The sequence below is a fragment of the Lissotriton helveticus genome, chromosome 8 (assembly GCF_964261635.1).
Source record: "Lissotriton helveticus chromosome 8, aLisHel1.1, whole genome shotgun sequence".
NCBI lineage: Eukaryota > Metazoa > Chordata > Amphibia > Caudata > Salamandridae > Lissotriton > Lissotriton helveticus.
The window spans coordinates 1,157,268,138-1,157,287,829 of NC_136069.1; the positions used below are offsets into that span (position 1 = coordinate 1,157,268,138).

At 44.3% G+C, this 19,692-nt stretch overlaps 1 protein-coding gene across 2 annotated transcripts in view; it reads right to left on the reverse strand.

Moving 5' to 3' along the window:
* Positions 1-19,692, reverse strand: part of GAS6 (growth arrest specific 6) — a 347,916-nt gene that overhangs the window by 110,091 nt on the left and 218,133 nt on the right. For both annotated transcript variants that reach the window (XM_078658080.1, XM_078658079.1), the window contains exon 7: positions 5,548-5,673. In XM_078658080.1, the coding sequence (XP_078514206.1) occupies positions 5,548-5,673 (126 nt within the window). The remainder of the gene's footprint in view (positions 1-5,547; positions 5,674-19,692) is intronic.

Genomic DNA, 19,692 nt, shown 5'->3' on the forward strand with positions numbered 1-19,692 from the left:
ATATACAAATATTCCCCAGAAAGACTCACTACTTGTAATGGAAAGCATATTAAACACTAGGACACGTCCCCATAGGGTGCCTACCCTATTCATAATACAACTATTAGAGATCTGTCTTACCCAGAATTTCTTCCTTTATGACTCAGAGTACTACCAGCAGGTACGTGGTTGTTCCATGGGTGCTATTTTTGCGCCTACCCTGGCGATTCTATACATGGACTGGCTGGAAACCCATATCATTTTGTCTAGTAGTAACCCATTCCATCAGGGTATACACACCTGGAAGCGCTACATAGACGACATCTATTTAATCTGGGGCGGCTCCACTGAGGACTTCACAGGGCTAACACACTGGCTAAACAACAATTGTAATGGCCTTACGTTTACCTTATCCTACAACAAAGACAGTATTCCCTTCTTAGACCTGACTATTCAACATCAGGATGGGACACTATATACATCCCTGTTCCGCAAACCTACAGAAAGGAATACCCTCCTCAGTTATAATAGCTGTCATCCTAGGGCACTAAAGGACAGTCTTCCTCATTCGCAATTCCTAAGGCTAAGAAGGAATTGCTTTAAGAAAGAGGATTACTTCATTGAGGGAAATACCTTATCTGAGAAACTGAGATTTAGAGGCTACCCCAGACGCCTGATAAAAATCTCTATGAAGAGAGCCTGGTACTGTCCCCGTGACACTCTCCTGGAACCCAAACCAAAAGAGACCAGTGAAAAAATAGTATGTGTAACCACTTTCTCTGCCATATCTAACCGTGTAAAACAATGTATAAAAAAGAATTGGCACATTCTGAATTCGGGTCCTCTCAACTGGGAAACTCCGCTCTTTGCTTTTAAGAAAAGCAGAAATCTTAAAGATCAATTGGTCAGGGCAGCATTACCACCTGCAACTGGTAGAAATATCACACTACATGACCATTGGTCATTACCACCCCTACGTGGTCATTCCAAATGTGGCTCATGCGTGGTCTGTGACTTTGCAATTGAGGGTAAAGAATTTGTATATAAAAATGTGAAAAATGAACTGCATACCTTTACGAATTGTAACAGTTGTAATCTCGTTTATGCTATCCTCTGTCCGTGCAATCTTATATATGTTGGACAAACAAAGCAGAAAATTAAACTGCGAATATCCCAACATCGCAGCCGCATTAGGTGCAAAACACCAAACGCACCCCTAGTTGAACATTTTTTAAGCAAAGGACATACTGAAAGTGAGATCCGCTGGACAGTCATCACACAAATCATCATACCACCAAGAGGAGGCGACCTAACCCGTATGCTCAACAGAGAAGAATTGAGGTGGATTCTGAAGACAGACAGCTTGAACTCTGGCTTGAACCTGCAAGAGGAGTGGACTGCTTTAATCTGATTTCTTATAAATGCTTTAGAGACTCTGAACAAAGCGCCAAGCATTTGATTGTTCGATAAAGTAAACAATTTCTGAAACTGTAATTTTGAAATGTCACCTTGCATGTTAAATCACCATAGACATCACCCAAGATGGCTTCCGCAACATGCTCCCCTCGTTTATTTCTATGCCCACAACTTCACGTGCACTGTCCAATCACAACGCACCCGCCCCTTCTTCACTTCCTGGTCTGTGCACAACATCACGCCAGGGAACATCCTTATGACCGTCCATATCGGTGAGTAAACTAGCATTTTGTGGCTTCATACCCTTACAGAAACCTTGCGCTCTGGGTTCTTAGACAATCCTCTGTTTTATACAGGCTTACCCTGGCGTCGTCCGGTTACGATTGTGTAACACGGCAACCCACGTCTTAATCGGGTACGTTTTCCTGCATGGCACGAACCGCTTAGTGTCACTTGGATGACTTCTTCCTCTAATATGTAGATTATCCTCCTATATAGGGTTATTGGTCCGGACTACTCTGAGCATCAACTTGTCCATATGACAATTACACACTGCCTCGGTAAGTAGAGCATACCCCTCAGCCTTGATGGAGATATGGTTAAAACCACTTTACAAACTACAGCTGATTCTAAATAGGCACAACCATTACAGGGAGATATTAAATTACCACGCTCACCTCGAACGGTAATCCGCAGACTTGTTTACATACCCATCTCAACCGCCGAGATCCATAAAGCACTTTCACAAATAGGCACGGGTTAGCATTCCTGACACATGTCCCAAGAACATAGACTAACTAGGTTCACCACGTTACCACCTCCTCCTCACTCGTAGAAACAGTGCGATATCTTCACCTGGATAACGATCATATGCACTCTGCACAAGGAGTCACACTATTTTAAACCTAAATTATTGATGCCCTGTCCTTAAAGCTTGTATTTTTCTCTTTATTTTTATTTATTTTTCCTTTAGGCAATTTGAGGTTTAGTGAAAAAGGCAATTATTTGTTTGTCCTGATGATGGTTCCCATGACCCTGTAGGGGGACCGAAACGCCATCGACTTGCTCACAGCACCGTATACAAATATTTGATTGCTAAATTAATGTAATGGTGTTTTTTGATATTTTCTGTAAATTGAGAATGTAAACAGAAAAATGTTTCTTTGCCTTAAAACCTTTCCTACTTTTCTCCAACTGTAATCACCCCGCAAGTGTTGGGCACAGGCTTGTGTACCACACAGGGGCGTTGTGGAAGGTATCCTTGTTGTATCCTGAAAAACTCTGTTTATTAAGTAAACTTGAAGGACCTCTGTCCGGCTGGACATGTCATTCTAAAATATAGAATTGATTTCGTCTATATTTATTGGTTGTGAACTGGATTATGCATGGGACCACTGTTGTTTGAAAAAATTGCTCCCCGAGGTCCTTTGCTGACTGAATTGGGGTCCCTTGTTGTTATAAGAGAGAAAAATAATGGGCAAAGGACCACGGTTAACTAAATAATACCCTAAACAAAGTTTATATTTTTGTTTGGAAAGAGCCCAAAAATGTGTCCATAATGAACAACACCAGCATCACAAGTTTGAATATTGTTGGCCCGACATCAGGGACTAAGTAATTGTCCTAGATTTACTCAATCTAGAAGCTTTCTGCCCTAGGATGTCTGTGATAATGCACCAGATGCGTTTTAATTTTTCTTATGTGCTGAAGGAGTCTCAAATGGACGACTGGGCGATAAGAAAGCACCATTTAACCTCAGACTGGCCTCCAACAACAGTCAGTACCAGCTCTCTAATTTAAAAGTAAGGTGTGATCTTGTTTAACTACCCAAACAACAATCTGGCATCAGCAAGTGGATTCTTGTACAGTGATTGGTTTGCTTATTACCTTTCTAGGTGACAAGCAGCAAGTTGACTTTCCATTTGAAAAGGGAACTGAGAAGGACAAAAGAGAAAAATCTACACTGGAGAGTACTAAGCTGGTGTCTTCAATATCTCACCTTGGCCCAGGAATACACAGAGTGGAAAATGGGGATAAGTAGAGAGATCCAACAACAGTGGTCCAGCAGGGGCCCGCTGAAACTCAAGTCCATAAATATTTTATAATTTCCTACTACTTCGAGAGAAGAGTGCAAGGATTGAGGAGAGATGCAGCAGTAGGCGGGAGCTCCCATTGCAGTCATGATTTCCAGCTCCAAACTGTATATTGGGAGTATCCATTTTATGCAGAGAGCCATGTTAAAAACCAAAATGTCTTCAGCATAGATTCTTATAGTTTACAAAGATGCGCTTTTAGAGCAATTACAGTAAAGGTCTGTGAGAATTTGGTCTGACAATTATTTTTGTGAGAAAAAGCCCAAAGAGAAGTTACAAGAAAAAGTAGGCCAGGCTTCTGCCCCCCGAGACGGTTCAGATGACTGTCTGGATTACCGACGGGCAGAGTGGTGCTTCATCTTCGTGAGCCGCAGCCAGGTGAGGTCTTGATACCCTGCTGACTAGTGGCCAATCAGTCCACATGCAGAGGAAATGACGTACATCCAGGATCCCAGGTGTCATGGTTGTACTTTTTTATTCTTATTATTTGTTGTACACATTGCAGTAGCAATTCAATTGAGGTCCTGAGGAAGGCAGAGGATATCTTTTCCTCATTCTTGCTGAAACATGTCGACCGCTTTATCACTAATGACAGTTATTTGTTGAAAGCTGTCCTGTTTTGCACTGTTTTTAGGTTTGGGCACTGAGCAATATCAATAAAAACAAGTTTTCTCTCAGCTACCCGATTTTAATTCACACTTTTTTTTTTTTAGCTTCGCACTGCAATAAAAATATAAAAAAATATATTATCTTTTTCACCCATCTTAAATGGTAATCTTCTCACATCTGTAGGTCTTCCAGTGTTCCGTAAGTTGGTATGGGATATGATTAACAGGCCCCAGCATTACCATCAACGTTTTACTGTGGAAATATCAAGAGGAGACCCAGATGATGACTAAGGGTGGCACCGGCTGGTGGCTGATGGGTATCCACACTCTATAAAAGATATTTTATAAAGAGCTTAATCCTCAGTGTAGTTGAGCCTTGTTCAGATTGTTTAGATTTTTGAGTTGACATATCAATGAGATAGATTTTGATTGTTCTAGAGCCGTGGACATTCTTGTGTAGTACAGGCTTCCGCCAGCCCAATAAATAAACGTGGGGAAGTTATTTTGAAGATAATCAATGATAATCAATGCATAATATAATAGTACAAATAAAACAAAAAAGCCAATAACCCAGATATAAATATTCAAATAAATAAATAAGTAAAAAGCACACGAGGCAAAATACTTTTTTCGAAGATGCTCACAGTCTAAATGCCGTGGTTGCCAAATACCAAGACTGCCTAGTCTTGAACACAACTAGCACCTCTTTCTTCTACTGCCCAGCATTTGCCATCTCTCGATCAGTCTCTTCCAAGTCCTATTTATTTGTTGCTTTTTATCTCCCCCTTCTTTCTTGTCCTCCTTCTTTCTCTCTTTTCTGCCTTTCTTCCTTCTCCATGTTAAAGTCTGATGATGAAAAATAAATGAACTCCTGAATAAATGCACAAACTAAGCAATGACGTTAACTCATTAAAAGTATTGAGAGGATGTGGCCTAATGGCTAGAGCGGTCGACCGCAAAGTTGGAAAACTGGGTTCGAGGCTCGGCAGGGATGCTCATCATACTGTGATTCTGGGCAAATCACGTATTCTCCCTCATGCCTAACAAAATGAATGTATCTGTCTGTAACGCAACTGGTGCTCGTGTAAAGCGCTCTGATACCTTCGGGTCGGGTTCGGAAATATGAACCCCCCCCTCAAACAAATGGTAAACAGGCAAAGATCTTCTCTAGAGAAACATGGCTGGAGAGCAACAATAGTCGTAGAAGGTGCAAGTGTCTTCCACTGAGCTTTCAAGGGGACAAAGCAACTTGAATGAAAAATGGAGAAGCATGCTCGCAAGGGCAAAACTGGACTATGACATTAATGTTATGTTCAGCAAAAGCAGAAGTCGTCTCAACAAGACAAGACAACGTGCCACATAGGAAATCTGAGGATAAACAGAATTTGAGGTCCCAGCAACATCAAGCAGGTGTGATTGTCAAAAGCAAATGAAGGAATGATCATACTCACCCTCACAAGCTTTAGCCACTTCATTGTATTTATAGCCCTTGTCGCAATGACAGGAATAAGAGCTTATGTGATTTCTGCATTGCGCTGTTCCACAAATGGTAGGTGTTTCCTTGCACTCATCAATGTCTACAAAAACCCAAAGACAATACAATTAATGTTATTTCAGATCAGCTTCGTCCCATTCTGTAACTAAGATAAGGTTGGAAGAAAAGCCTATTTACCACGAAGAAATCATGGAAGGAGAAGAAAAATAATGCAATTTGATTAGCTATTGATTACATTGTCTGACAACCAGAAATATTTCCAGGCGTTATAGACCCTGTTGTTGTGTCTGTACTTGTATTTGCGTTAATGAGACTTCCACAACATCATGAGTTAAAGTGTATTTTATTTTTTTTGTCTCTGCGATTTGTGACACCAGAATTTGCCAATGTATTTATGATATTAAGACTGAATTATATTTCACTGACTCCTTAGACTTTTATTCATCTTGTATTTTATTGGTTGCACTGTGCATAGATGAGCTTATGGTTTTATTTTTTAACCCGAATAAAGCTTATTGAAAGTGAAAGTGTCCAGGCTCTGGGAAATGTGTGGGATATAAAAATAGTACCAGCAAAGCTCGTGCTTCAATCTGATAAAAACTTTCATTGGGAATGGAGTGGTGTTTTTCTTTGCTATATTCCTTTTTTGCCGCACAACTTTTGTAAGCATCCTTCTGGCCAAAGCTTGACCTAATTGTCATCAAAGTCTGGAAAAATGGCTCAGTAAGTTAACTTTTGCTGCTGACATCTGCTGTGATCTGTTGATCAAGATTCAAAATGTCGGCAAGGTCAAGTAGGCCTCTTCCATCCTTCTCAGATTGGTACATTTATTAAGGATTCTTAGAAATGGAAGAAGTGATATGCAGCACTATCTAACAAGTGCTGACAAAAAACAAGTATGTGACTTAACCAACAGGTTTGGGTTTCATTTGCTAACAAAGACAGGTATGCACATATTTGCGCACATGTTTGTGCTGAGTCAACTGTATAGCCTGCTACACGAAACTGCAAGCTTTGAAATTAAAAAAAATAAACATGAAACAGACAAAGAAGTCACAGGAAAAGGCAGGCTGGACTGAGAAGAGGCACAAACAGGCAGTGCACGTTTTTGCAAGGCTGTATTTGCATACAGTTTTCTCGTCGAGAAGTCCTACATTCATAAGGTGCATACAGACATGGGCCCAGTGCTCTCTGTGTTATAGAACTCAAATGTATCTCAATGACTTGGCCCAAAATGCCGAATTTGGTCTGGGGTTGCTTTTTTACCCTGTACAGACATTACATGGCTTAGCAGTGGAGGTTGGACTTTTCCTCTGAGAGCAGATCCAAGGATTATTTTCTTATGGCTCGTCACAATCTGAAATGGAACAGTAAGCAAAAAAAACATGGACTAGAATGCGGCCCAGAATAAGTTCCAGAGTGCACCATATTTTTGTTGGGAGACTAAAACTCTAGCTGCTGCTGTCATCACAGCTACTGTTGTCACTGTTGTCCCTGCTATGGTTCTTGCTGTTATAGCAGCTTTTGTTGACACGGTTGTCCATTCTGTGGTTGCAATCTTAGGCACCACTGTTGCCCTTGCCTTGCTGGTACCTCTTGTGCTGTCATGGTGTCAGAAGTGACCACTGCTGGGTCGAGCAACAGTTGTTGTCGTTGCTGTGCTGGCAGAGGTTGCCGCTGTCATGGTTGCACCGATGTCATATTAGCTGTTGTTGCCCTTGCTGGTGTGGTAGTTGTGGTTGTTGCTGTAGTTCTTGATGTGGTTACAATAGTGATTGCTACTGTGGCCCCTTCTGTTGTGTTTGCAATCCCTGTTGTAGTGACAAATGAAACCATTGTTTTAGTTGCGGCTGCTATTTCTAGTGTGGTGGCAGCTGTACATACAACTGTGTTCCTTGCTATTGTTATAGCTGCTGTGGAAGCAGTCATCATTGCAGTGGTACCTACTGTCCTTGCACCTATTGCCGCAATTGATGTTGCTACTGAGGGCAACGCACTGAAGTATACAAAAAGTGATGGATGGAAAGCTTGTATTAATCTCGGCCCCTGGTAATTACTCTGGGCCGCATTCCAGTCCATCATTATTTTGCAAACCATGCCACCTCAGTGGAATGTGTATGCCCAGAGGTGAGTCTCATGCACACCAAGGAACTAATCTATACCTGGCTGATAAGCCCTAACTAAGACGAAACTGGTCCTGGGTTGCTTTTTTATTGTTCAGGGAGGGCCTGGCCTGCCAATTCAGGCTGGACCGTTCCCATTGGAGAAGGGTATTACTGATCTGCATATGCCTGGCTCTAAACTGAGGTGGCATGGTGTGCAAAATAACATTGGACTGAGGGCGTCCCTAGTGATTACCAGTGGATGACATTAATTCAAGCATTACATCCATTACTTTTTTAACACATTAGTTGTTGCTGGGGGTTGTGGTTGTTGCAGCGGAAGTGGCAGCTTCTGTGGTGCCACTGTTGTTCCTCTAATGGTTCGAAGTGTGTTTACTGTTGTTGTTCATACCCTGCCAGCTGCTGTTATTGCTGATGTTGTTCATACCAAGGTGGTAACTGTGGTCGCGGCTGTAGTTCTTGCAGTGGTTACAGCAAGTGTTGCTTCTCTTCTGCCTGCTGTGCTGACAGCTAGTGTTGTCTCTTCCATAGTGGATGTTGGGATCACTGCAATTCCAGCAACACTGATCACTGCTGTTCTGAAAGTTTCTGTTGCTGCTGGCTACGTACACCAGTGTCAGAGGGAGCGCTGGTTGCTCACCAGTGCAAAAATACAATGCAATGCAATACGACTAACTGCTCAAATCAAAACTTACATCCTCTCTGAATCCTCTTTTTTTAAATATCACATGAATTCTGACAAACAGTCAGGAGCAGTCACTGCCCTGACCTAAGAACAAGTTCTTATTAGTGAAGTATTATTTAGCTTTCGGGAAAACCGGAGGTGTTTTAGGTTTTTACAAAAATAGCTCTTTTAAATGTATCCCCCACCAGTGGTCAGCGATGATAAGTGAACTCCTGCTATAGCATTCACCCCCTTTTCCCATTTATGTCAAAGTTTTAAGGAACTCGTGTCTTAGCCTGCAGACTGCAAATGTCAACCGAGGCAGCAAAATCATACCAGCTCTTGACAACCATTTCAGCACACCAGTCTAGAAAAGTTATTCTATTGTTTGAACGTTAAGTGTTTTTTTAAATGTAGAACTTCTGCATAATAAAGGATTTAGGGCCAGATGTACAACGGTTGCATTTTGCGAGTCGCAAAATGCAATGTACAACAATGTCTCAGACACGGTTTGCGATTCCCAATGGGGTCGCAAATTACATGCCTCATCAATATTCATGAGGCAAGTGCAATTTTAGACCCCATTAGGAATGGCTAGCCCTCACAGGGATGGTGGCCTGCTGGGGTCAGCAGACCTCCATGTCTGTAACTGCTTTTTAAATAAAGCATTTATTTTTTTAATGCAGGTCATTTTCCTTAAAGGAAAACGGGACGCATTCAAATAAAATGAAACTTTTCAGTTTCATTTTTAAGAGCAGGCAGTGGTCCCTGGGACCACTGCCAGCTCTCAAAATATATTTGTGCACCCTTTCACAAAGGGTAAGGGGTCTCCTGGCTATAATGTACCGTAGGAAGGTATATTACTCAGTTCAAATCAAATCAAAAATAGCTTTATTCAATTTTTAGGGGTAAAAATCATAAAAGCACAATAAAAAATACACATTCATTTATATTACATCATAAACTTGGTTAAAAAACATGGCTTTCGCGATCTTCTTAACACAAAATAGGGAAGTATATAGAAGCCCATTTCCAATTAAAAACAATACATGATTATACAACATACTAGCAAGCGCTTCTTAGGTTTCTTGTTTTTTATATCTTGTACAAACATTTAGTTGCATGCAAACAGAGAGGGTATCATAGCTTTTGTCTTTACATAGTATCCCTGGACCTAATAACACTTTAAAAAAAATAAGGATTACTCCGTTTACGTACACCAATTATGGACACAGAACGCAACATAACTAGGGCTCCCGGTTTTATGGTATTTATTTTTTTAACATTTCCGTCTGTATTTATCCATATAACATTTTTGGGCTATCTTACAGGTATTTTTCCTTATTTATTTTGTGTTTTGAGACTAAATGGAGTTGTAAAATGGTGTAATTCCACTTTTATTTAACTGAAAAACATGCAGTCAATCTATTGCATTTTAGCAAATTAAGCAGCCAAATACAGCGAAACATTACACCCACAGGTAAATATCCGCATTATAATACACATATATGTTAACATAGGCCTGTATTTAGGGAATCTGAACCTGTTTTTTAACTTCCCATGTTGTCTAACTGCTCAGTTTTTGTTCTGGAAAGCACGAATGACAGCATGTAGAGTCACCCACAAGAAGCATACTTTTCTGTATTTTTCCGCTTTTAAAAATGAAACTAGTTTCCTAATATCTACAGAAGAAATGTCCCCGAGCTGCCTGACCTGCAGCACTGATTTCAGTTGTCATGAAGAGGACTTTGGCTATGGGAAAGGCCAAGTACAATTATGAACGTTTTTAAAGAGACAAACAATTTCTAAAGCATCCTCATTCGGTTTGACGAGGGCATCCGAGGCTCTGTATTAAAACTTGAACCTGTTCAAAGTGTGCTTTTCCCCACATAAACATAAGGTTCGGGAAGAGAGCATAGAAACGTCTCTGGCCAGAACATCTGCACTTCCCACATTTTTTTCCCATACTGAAGCTGGCGTGCTCCCTCAGTGCCTGGACCACTTGGCACCTAGTTCTAAAATCAGGGAATGACTAAACGACGAGTTCAAATGATGTGATTGATGTGTGAATTACACAGTTGGCTGCTAGAATCCTCTTTCGGTAAATTTAAAGCCCACGGAGAATCTGCATTGTATTCGATTTCCTACTTGGAAAAATGTAAAACAAGATTGAAAATTGTGACGAAAGGACTCGGGCAGCGTGCAGTGCAGGTGGCGCAGGCGAACATTTGCTTGGATCTGAAATTATTAACATCGCAGATGTTTCCCACTTGGGATTGGATAGGAATGTGCAAGGCGCGGGTGCATGCAAACCAGCAAGTTAGGACGACTGTACTATTTGGGTGTTCTGCTATCAGTGGGCTTCTCACAGATCTACGGATTATGCAAACACTCGTAAACAGTGAAGTGCGCCACCGTTGCTTCACGTGCTCACATTACTTAAAGTTTCGAAGATTTAAAGGGATTATTTAACTATCACTACCGGTGGTGTTAATTAAAAACTCAAGTAAAATAGTATTTTTTTAAGTCAGTTGGTGAGTCAGTGAGCTACGGGTACAGCCATGATGGTGGCACTCCCCTTGCCCCAACTCCATCACTATAGGAGCAGAAGCAGTGTTATTAGGCTTCCTCTGAGATTTCTGGTAGGGTGGTATGGGAAGAACAGCTGGGAGATCAACTCCATTGGGCTGCTGTGCAAGGCCTTCAGATCAAACAAACAGTGGTAAATTCGACCCTTCGATTAATCAGCAGCGTAAGGTGCAACAGCAACACAGGCAAGATGCGGTCACCTCTCTTTAAGCTGTGAATGAATCAGGGTTTTACCTTTTTCTGGTGCTGGAGAAGATTGTGTAAGGCCTGACAAAGGCGATAAAAGTGTAAAAGGTCTTCATTATATTTATTTACAGGATCTGAGAAGACCACAAGATTCTAGACCACACATTAGAGCGTTGAATGGAGAACGGTAGGGGGGGGTGGTTCAAACAGGAGCAACCTAAATTCTATAAGTAAGATATACTTTCTTTCTGTTCATGCAAAGCCTATAAGTTCCGACATGCTGGGCCAAAATTTGAAAACGCATGGAGTAATAATACATTTTTTCCCCAAACTTTGAACTATTAAGGATAGTGGAGAACACAGACACCAAAGAGGACTAGCGATAGGGCAGAACCCGGACCCGCTGCTAGATGCCTGGATGATTTTGGAGGCCGAAGAGCCAAAACCTAACCTGTTGTGTGCAATGTGTGAGAAATAATGAGAACTAATGAAGTGCTGACCCCTCAAACTAACACAAAGTCTCCAGAAATGTCAGATGAATACAGTGGCCTTTTTGTTGCAGACTGCAGAACGGTTGAGGAGAATTAAGATGAACTCCTCCCTTGGTCTCTGGCACTCACCCTTTCTTCTCTGATGTTCTTTAAATGAATTCCATTACCAAGCATTATCCAAAGCCCAACTGGAATTCACCTAAGAGACTTTTCTTTCCAGTTGGACAATGATCTTTGCAGTACAACTGAAACTGTCACTTGCCAGGGCCTCGGGATCTGTGTTTGTTTATGTTCTGTTTTTGCTTGTGACTAAAAACCTAGCTGGGTTAAAGAATGTTGGCGTTTTGTTTTCTGTATTCTGTTGGAATCAGACTATTAGTGGGTGGTTATGCGGGTGTAACTTGTAACAGTGGTTGGAGGATGAACAAAGGGGTGTGTGGTAATTTACTTCCTGTTGAAATAAACTACTTACCTTCTTTGAAAATGTGGTTTTCCTCTGACACCACAACCGCTCCCTAGAATTGGGGCCCACAAGGGCATGTTTTGGTGTCAGCCCCTTTAAGCTGGACAGGCATTAACACATAATGGTTGACTGACAGACTTTAATAGTTTTAGAGCTGCAGTCAATATGAAAGAGTGGCAGCAACTGCAAATTTATTATTTAGGCGATGATGTTAAATGAAGGAGAAATCTTGCCCAAAAAGGTAAGACGGTATCTTCTAGGAGTAAGACAATTTTGTTGCTGAAAAGGAGATCTTCAAGTGATCGCATACCCTTTACGACAGTCACATTCTGGAGAAGCAATGCTACCTTCCTGCATACATGAATGATTCCTTGGATGAACTGTGTGCTTCAGCAAGGAGTGGACCCTTTTCTTCAGTGAATGGGCGTTATTTATCCATGATCCCATGCAATATATGGGGCTCAGTGAGCCTGAAGGCAATATTACTTGTTTGAGGGTCCTGCCTTTAGATATCAATTTGCAGAGGCATGCTTTAATTCATGAATTAGAACACACACTTAAACATCACACATTTTACTTCTTGTGAATCATTTGTGATTGCCAACTTCAAGTAGGACACAAATGCCTGGAAGAGTGAAAGCTAATTATTCTAAAACCATACTCTCAGGCTCAGAAAGGAACCTATAGGGAGAACTCTATCACGTCCTCTTAACCACAGCTAGACGGCCAGCTCATCGAGGTGTTATAAAATTCATTAGCCCTCATTACAAGTGGCCTGGAAAAATCCCTGGTTCTCTCCAGCCCTCCAGAATTACTGTCACCACTTGGACAGGCAGAAGGAGGCAGGAATTAATACAGATCACCAAGCCCATTGGAATTATCAGACCACTGGTCCTGAGGGCCATTTTTTGGAAAGAGAGAGGAGACCGGATTACAAGAATTAGTGACCTGGACGTATGAAACATCTAATCTATTGCTAAACTGAGGCCATTAATATGTTGGCTCAGACTCTGGTCAAACGCATCTAGGCATTATAAAGATGCTTGCAATATTCAAAACCTGCCTTTGCTCTTTTATGACATTTGAAAAATTGGGGTTATCATGACTGGAATTCTCCTGATTTTATTCTGCAGCATCACCTGCTTTAACTAAAAAAAAAACAAAAAAACGACAGGGAATTTATGGAACATAATTGTTTGCGGGTTCAATCCCGTATTTTGTAATTGTATTTATATAGCGCTTACTACCCCTGACGAGGCATCGAAAAGCTTTTCGGCGAGTAGTACGCTTCTCCAGAACCCAAAAGGTTTGAAATCTATTTAGATTCTATTGAACCACAATATGCCAAAGTGTTGTTCTGTACTGTGCCTTTAGCATCATGTACAGTCAAATGAGACAATACTCAAATATTTTCTGACCTCTCTCTCTCTTTTGTGGGAAGACAACAGAGCCTGTTATTCCACCACATTCATCAAAAGCTTAGCTTAAAGTGCTTTATCAATCAATCAATCAATCAATCAATCAATCAATCAATCAGTACATTTATAGAGAGCGCTGCTCACCCGTGGGGGTCTCAAGGTGCTGAAGGGGGGTGAGGGGGGTGTCGCTACTGCTCGAATAGCCAGGTCTTGAGGTGTTTCCGGAAGGTGAGATGGTCCTGGGTCAGTCGTAGGTGTGCGGGGAGGGAGTTCCATGTTTTGGCCGCCAGGTAGGAGAACGATCTTCCTCCAAAGGTGGTTCTGCGAATCCGTAGGACGGTGGCGAGGGCGAGGCTGGCGGAGCGGAGCTGACGTGCGGGAGTGTAGAACGAGAGACGGTTGTTAAGGTATTCAGGGCCCATGTCGTGGAGTGCTTTGTGTGCGTGGGTGAGGAGCCTGAACTGATTCCTCTTGCTGACGGGGAGCCAGTGCATGTCTCTCAGGTGGGCTGATATGTGGCTGTGGTGAGGGATGTTGAGGATGAGTCGTGCGGAGGCGTTCTGTATGCGCTGAAGTCGTTTCTGAAGTTTGGCTGTGGTGCCTGCGTAAAGGGCGTTTCCGTAGTCTAGTCGGCTGCTGACGAGGGCCTGGGTGACGGTTTTTCTGGTTTCGGAGGGGATCCACAGGAAGATTTTTTGGATCATGCGCAGGGTGTTGAAGCAAGAAGACGAGACGGCGTTGACTTGCTTGGTCATCGTGAGTGAGGTGTCCAGGATGAACCCCAGGTTGCGTGCATGGTCCGTCGGTGTCGGTGCGGAGCCCAGCACTGTGGGCCACCAGGAGTCGTCCCAGGTAGATGGGCAAGGTCCGAGGATGAGGGCCTCCGTCTTGTCTGAGTTCAGCTTGAGGCGACTGAGCTTCATCCATTCTGCGACGTCTTTCATTCCTTCCTGGAGGTTGTTTTTGGCGGTGGCTGGGTCTTTGGTGAGTGAGAGTATCAGCTGGGTATCGTCGGCATAGGAGATGATGTTGATGTTGTGTTTGCGTGCGATGGCGGCGAGGGGGCTCATGTAGATATTGAAGAGGGTTGGGCTGAGCGAGGAGCCTTGGGGTACGCCGCAGATGATCTCAGTGGCTGCTGATCGGAAGGGAGGGAGGCAGACTCTCTGGGTTCTGTCGGAGAGGAACGAGGTGATACATTCCAGGGCCTTTCCTTGGATCCCAGTGTTGAAGAGGCGGGTTATTAGGGTGCGATGGCATACGGTGTCAAAGGCTGCTGAGAGGTCAAGGAGGATGAGCGCAGTTGTTTCTCTGTTGTCCATGAGGGTCCTGATGTCGTCGGTGGCTGCGATGAGGGCGGTCTCTGTGCTGTGGTTGGCTCGGAATCCGGACTGGGATGGGTTGAGCGAGTTGTTTGCCTCGAGGAATGTAGTCAGTTGTTTATTGGCGGTCTTCTCGATGACTTTGGCCGGGAAGGGAAGAAGAGAGATGGGGCGGAAGTTTTTAAGGTCTTTGGGGTCCGCTGTGGGTTTTCTCAGCAGGGCGTTGATTTCTGCGTGCTTCCAGCTCTCCGGGAAGGTGGCGGACGTGAAGGAGTTGTTTATGACGTTCCGGAGGTGGGGAGCGATGATGATGTCGGCTTTGTTGAAGATATGATGAGGGCATGGGTCAGAGGGGGAGCCAGAGTGGATGGTGTTCATTTTTTTTTTTTGGGGGGGGGGGGGTTTAAAGACCTTTATTGTACACATATTCGCCATCATATTGCATACAGCCTTGACAGCCCACAAGGGCTGGCCGCGGAAAAAGGTAAACAAGTGAGAAATCATCTAGATGACACAGCCATTCAGCCGGTAACCCGGGGGTCCGGCGGCGGAGCTCAGGGAAGCATATACACATCTTCTTATACATAGCATGGTAAGTAACAGGTCTATGGTTTTGCTTTTTTTGTTCTTAAATAAAAGGGAAAAAAAAACAAAAACATTGCAGTTCCAATTTAGCATCGACATCATTGTAGCCATTGTCCAAGTTACTGCAGAGATGCAAAATCTGCATGAAGTATTTAACATCCGGAGTATCAGCAATAAACATATCGTTAGCTTTATGCTTGCTACGTCAATGCAGTGTGAAAGTGGTGTATATCAGTATAGCTCACTGTGGTATAGGAGCAGACGTATATTGTTGGCGAAGTTGGTCTGCGGCCTTTGCGGTTGAGGTCTGGATATGCCGCAGGTTGGATACGTGTGGAACCCCCCCAGAGTGGATGGTGTTCATGATGTGGGTGGTGTCTTCAGTGCTGATGAGGGTCCAGGCGCTGAGGATGGTGGTGGGGGTCGTTCGTTCGGTAACCGGAAGCGGAGTCTGGGGTCCGAAGCTGACGTATATATCTGCGATCTTGCTGTGGAAGAACGTGGCGAGGGAGTTGCAGAGGTCTTGTGACGGTGTGATGTTGTTGTTGCTTGCGTTGGGGTTGGAGAGCTCTTTGACAATGTTGAAGAGTTCCTTGCTGTTGTGGGTGTTGTTGTCTAGTCGCTCTTTGAATGATGTCTTTTTGGTGGTGTGGATCAGTTGGTGGTGTTTGCGGGTGGCGTTCTTGAGGGCTGTCATGTTTTCTGTTGTCCGTTCATGGCGCTAGGTTTTTTCGAGGATTCGGCAGGATTTCTTTGAGTCTTTGAGGGCGTCTGTGAACCATGTGGTTTTCCTGTTGCCGGTCTTGCCTGGGGGGTTCTTCAGTGGAGCAAGGTCGTCGGCGCAGTTGGTGATCCATTGTGCGAGGTTGTGTGCTGCGTCGTTGGTGTCCACGGTGTTGGCGGGCGGGTTCTGGCTGAGTGATGAGAGGAGCTGGTCTGTGGTGATTTTGCTCCAGTGTCTGCGGGGGATTTGTTGCGTGCGGTGGTGGGATGTAGTCTTTTTGAAGGTGAAGTGGATGCATCTGTGGTCGGTCCAGTGTAGTCCGGTGGAGTGGCTGAAGGAGACGTGGTTGCTGGCGGAGAAGATGGGGTCGAGCGTATGGCCAGCGAGGTGGGTGGGGGTGTTCACCAGTTGTTTGAGTCCGAGGTTGGCGAGGTTGTCTAGCAGGGTGGTGGTGTTGTTGTCGTTGTATTTCTCCAGGTGGAAGTTCAGGTCCCCTAGGAGGATGTATTCTGGTGAGGCTAGGGCATGCGGGCTGATTTATTATTACATTTCTTAAGCGCACAGCTACCCGCAGGTTTCCCGGGCATTGAAGTCGGCAATGGTTTCGCTGAATTGTGTGCGCGGGCCCGGGGGTCTGTAGATGAGGGTTCCTCTAAGTGTGGTCTTGGGGTCGGTGTGAATCTGGAAGTGTAGGTGTTCGGCGGCGGAGAGTGTGTCTTCGGTGTTGGTTGTGACGCTGATGGTTTTCCTGTAGATGATGGCGATTCCACCTCCGGTTTGGTTGGCGCGGTCCTTCCGGGTGATTTTGTAGCCGTCCGGGATGGCTATGGCGATGTCGGGGGCCGAGGAGGCGTTCATCCAGGCTGTTGTGTCGAGGAGGTCCCAGAGCTCGACGGCGTGCTTGTGGACGGAGCGGGTGTTGAGGAGGATGCACTTGAGGTGGTTGTTGTTGATGTTGGATCCGGTGGCTGGTCTGCAGGTTCGGAGGCAGGCGAAGTTGCAGGCTTGACAGGTGAAGGGTCCGTGGGTTCGCTTCGGGGTGGCTTGGTAGCAGGCGGGCGGTCGTCCGGTGTTGAGTGCGTTGAGGGCGGGGGAGTCGTACCTCAGTCGGGTAGCCTGGCTACGTCGGGGACCATGGGTTCTGGCGCTCGGCGCGGTCCAGGCACACCAGCGGCGCACCCGCTGAGCGCGTCCGCTGCGCGGCCTCCATAAGTGGGGCTGTGGGAGGGAGGAGCAGCTGGGAGGCGGGAGCGGGGTGGCGAATGGGACAGCGGGAGGCAGGGCCGCAGGGACGCAGCGGCGGGAAAGGGACACAGAAGGGACCCAGAAGTAAAAAAAGGGGGGAAGGGGGCACAAGGCAAGACGGCGGTAAACGGTGAAATAAAGTACAATATGAAGGAAAAACACAGGCAACAGTGAGGGGGCACAAGCAAACGGGGGGCACATAAATCAAAAACGAGGGGAGGGAGGCACGGAGGGTGAAAAATACGGCGGTCTGCAAAGGGAATGGAAGCAGGCACCAGTGAAGGGAGGACAATGTAGAACGGTGGAGGGGGGTACAGAAAGCAAAAAATCGGGGGAAGGGGCACAAAGGCACGGGCCAAACAACCGGGCAACGAAGGAGAGGAACAGGTTACCAGAGAGAGGCCAGGGGGGACTCACTCAGCGCGAGGCAGGCGGCAGGAGCAAGGCGACAGCGGGAACAGCCTCACAGCGTCGTAGGAGGACCGTGTGGCGGCTGGGGGGGGCGACCTAACTGCAGGCAGGGTCAAAGGTCGCTCCTTTCATAGAATTATCAGATTTTTCTGGAAACTAAGTTACATGGAGTCATCTGATTCGTCTATCCGAATTTGACACTTCTGCTGCATTGGTCTTTGCAATAACCTGCTATTTATATTTTGCCTGGATGTTCAGCTCAAAATGCTGGTCCTTTGCACAGCGAGAATTTTGTTGGATGTTGGCACGACTGTAGTTGTGGCTGTGGAAATGCACTTTGCAAGTTGTTACATTTTAATGCAATGACAGTTTGCAAGGTATCCTACTGCATTTTAGGTTTTTACGAATTTATTGTATTATAGTGCTGTACGAAATTTTCAATTTTATTCTGCCGTGCCTAAACTTTTTTAAAGGATCTACATATGTATTATTTGCTCTGTATGATGGGAAAGTTACCCGAAATAAACAGCTATTTAGGGATAGTGCTGTGCCTAAATCAAGGGAGTACTCCGGTAGAAATACGTTTTTTAAATTTATTTATATATAGACCCTTCCCCGACCAGTCCATAAAGCATTCCTACAGAGCAAGAACTAATTTGAAGATTCTCGAAAGTAGCCCCTGGAACCGGAAGTGGGCACTAGTTGTTCTGAAAGAATAAGAGTTGGGTTTCAAAATGTGCTAGCGTCAAACTCTTTTCTCTTCTTTATTGGAATATCTGTTGTTTTCAGGGAGAAGGTTTAATATCCTGGAAACAGAGGTTTGCACGGGGGCAAACCCTACTACTGTAAAGTTGCGGAACACAAACGAATAGGTATTAGCTTCCGTACTACACGAACCTTTTCTATAAAAACATGTCAATCTGAATCCAAATTAAATCGCCGATTGCAATGTGGAAACATTAAAATGCGGATCCCACTAACTGTAACCGAAGAAGTTCGTGGCGGTTTAATACAAGTCTGCAATACAGCCCTGAGGCAGTCAATCACTGGTTTCGTGCAAACTGTGGAAACATGTAATAATCGTACTGTAAATCAAAGCTCCTCTGAGCATCTAAAGATATCCAGATATAGCAGTCATACCGTGACCAGTTACATGTCTAGGCATGTCTGTCTGGTTCTGCACTGGAGATCACCCAGAGGGCTTTTGCCTGCTGTTCTACTTGGATTAACACGTGTTTTCTCCAAGAAGCACACATTAGGAATGCGGATGTATAGAAAAGCACACAAGAACTGACACCGTTTGGCTCATCATCCAGAATCACTTAAAACACCCACAAAAACAAATGCGATAAATTGTGTTGACGATTGAAAAGGTACTCTAGACACTCCAATTGAGTGAACAATTTCTACAGAAGCACGATACATCTGTGTGTGTGTGGGGGGGGGGGGGGGGGCAGGGGGGAGAGGGGAGTGTGAGTATTTGAAATGTGGACCCTAGAGCCAGAAACAATTTAAAAAAGAGGAGCTAATTATGAAAGTTGGGAAACTAATTCCGAACGGCTTGCTCGGCAGCAGATCAGTCCATGTCTGCACGTCTAGTTGTAAAGATAGACAGTGTCAAAGTGGGGCCAACTCCAGAGAATGGTATCTTTAATTTTGTTTTAAAACAAAGCACTGGCAAAGCCAACAGGTCTAGCGTTTGCTACCAGCCTTTTGGCTTTGTCAGTACCTATTTTTTTTGTTGTCATGGTTTTTGCAAAATAATATTGTTGGTGAAGCTGCTGAGCCATTGATAATTTTGTAGAAATTCAAAAAAGGCAAAAGGATTTTCTGTTTTAAAAAAGCAAGCATTGCCGTAGTAGTCCCTGGCACTGAAGGTA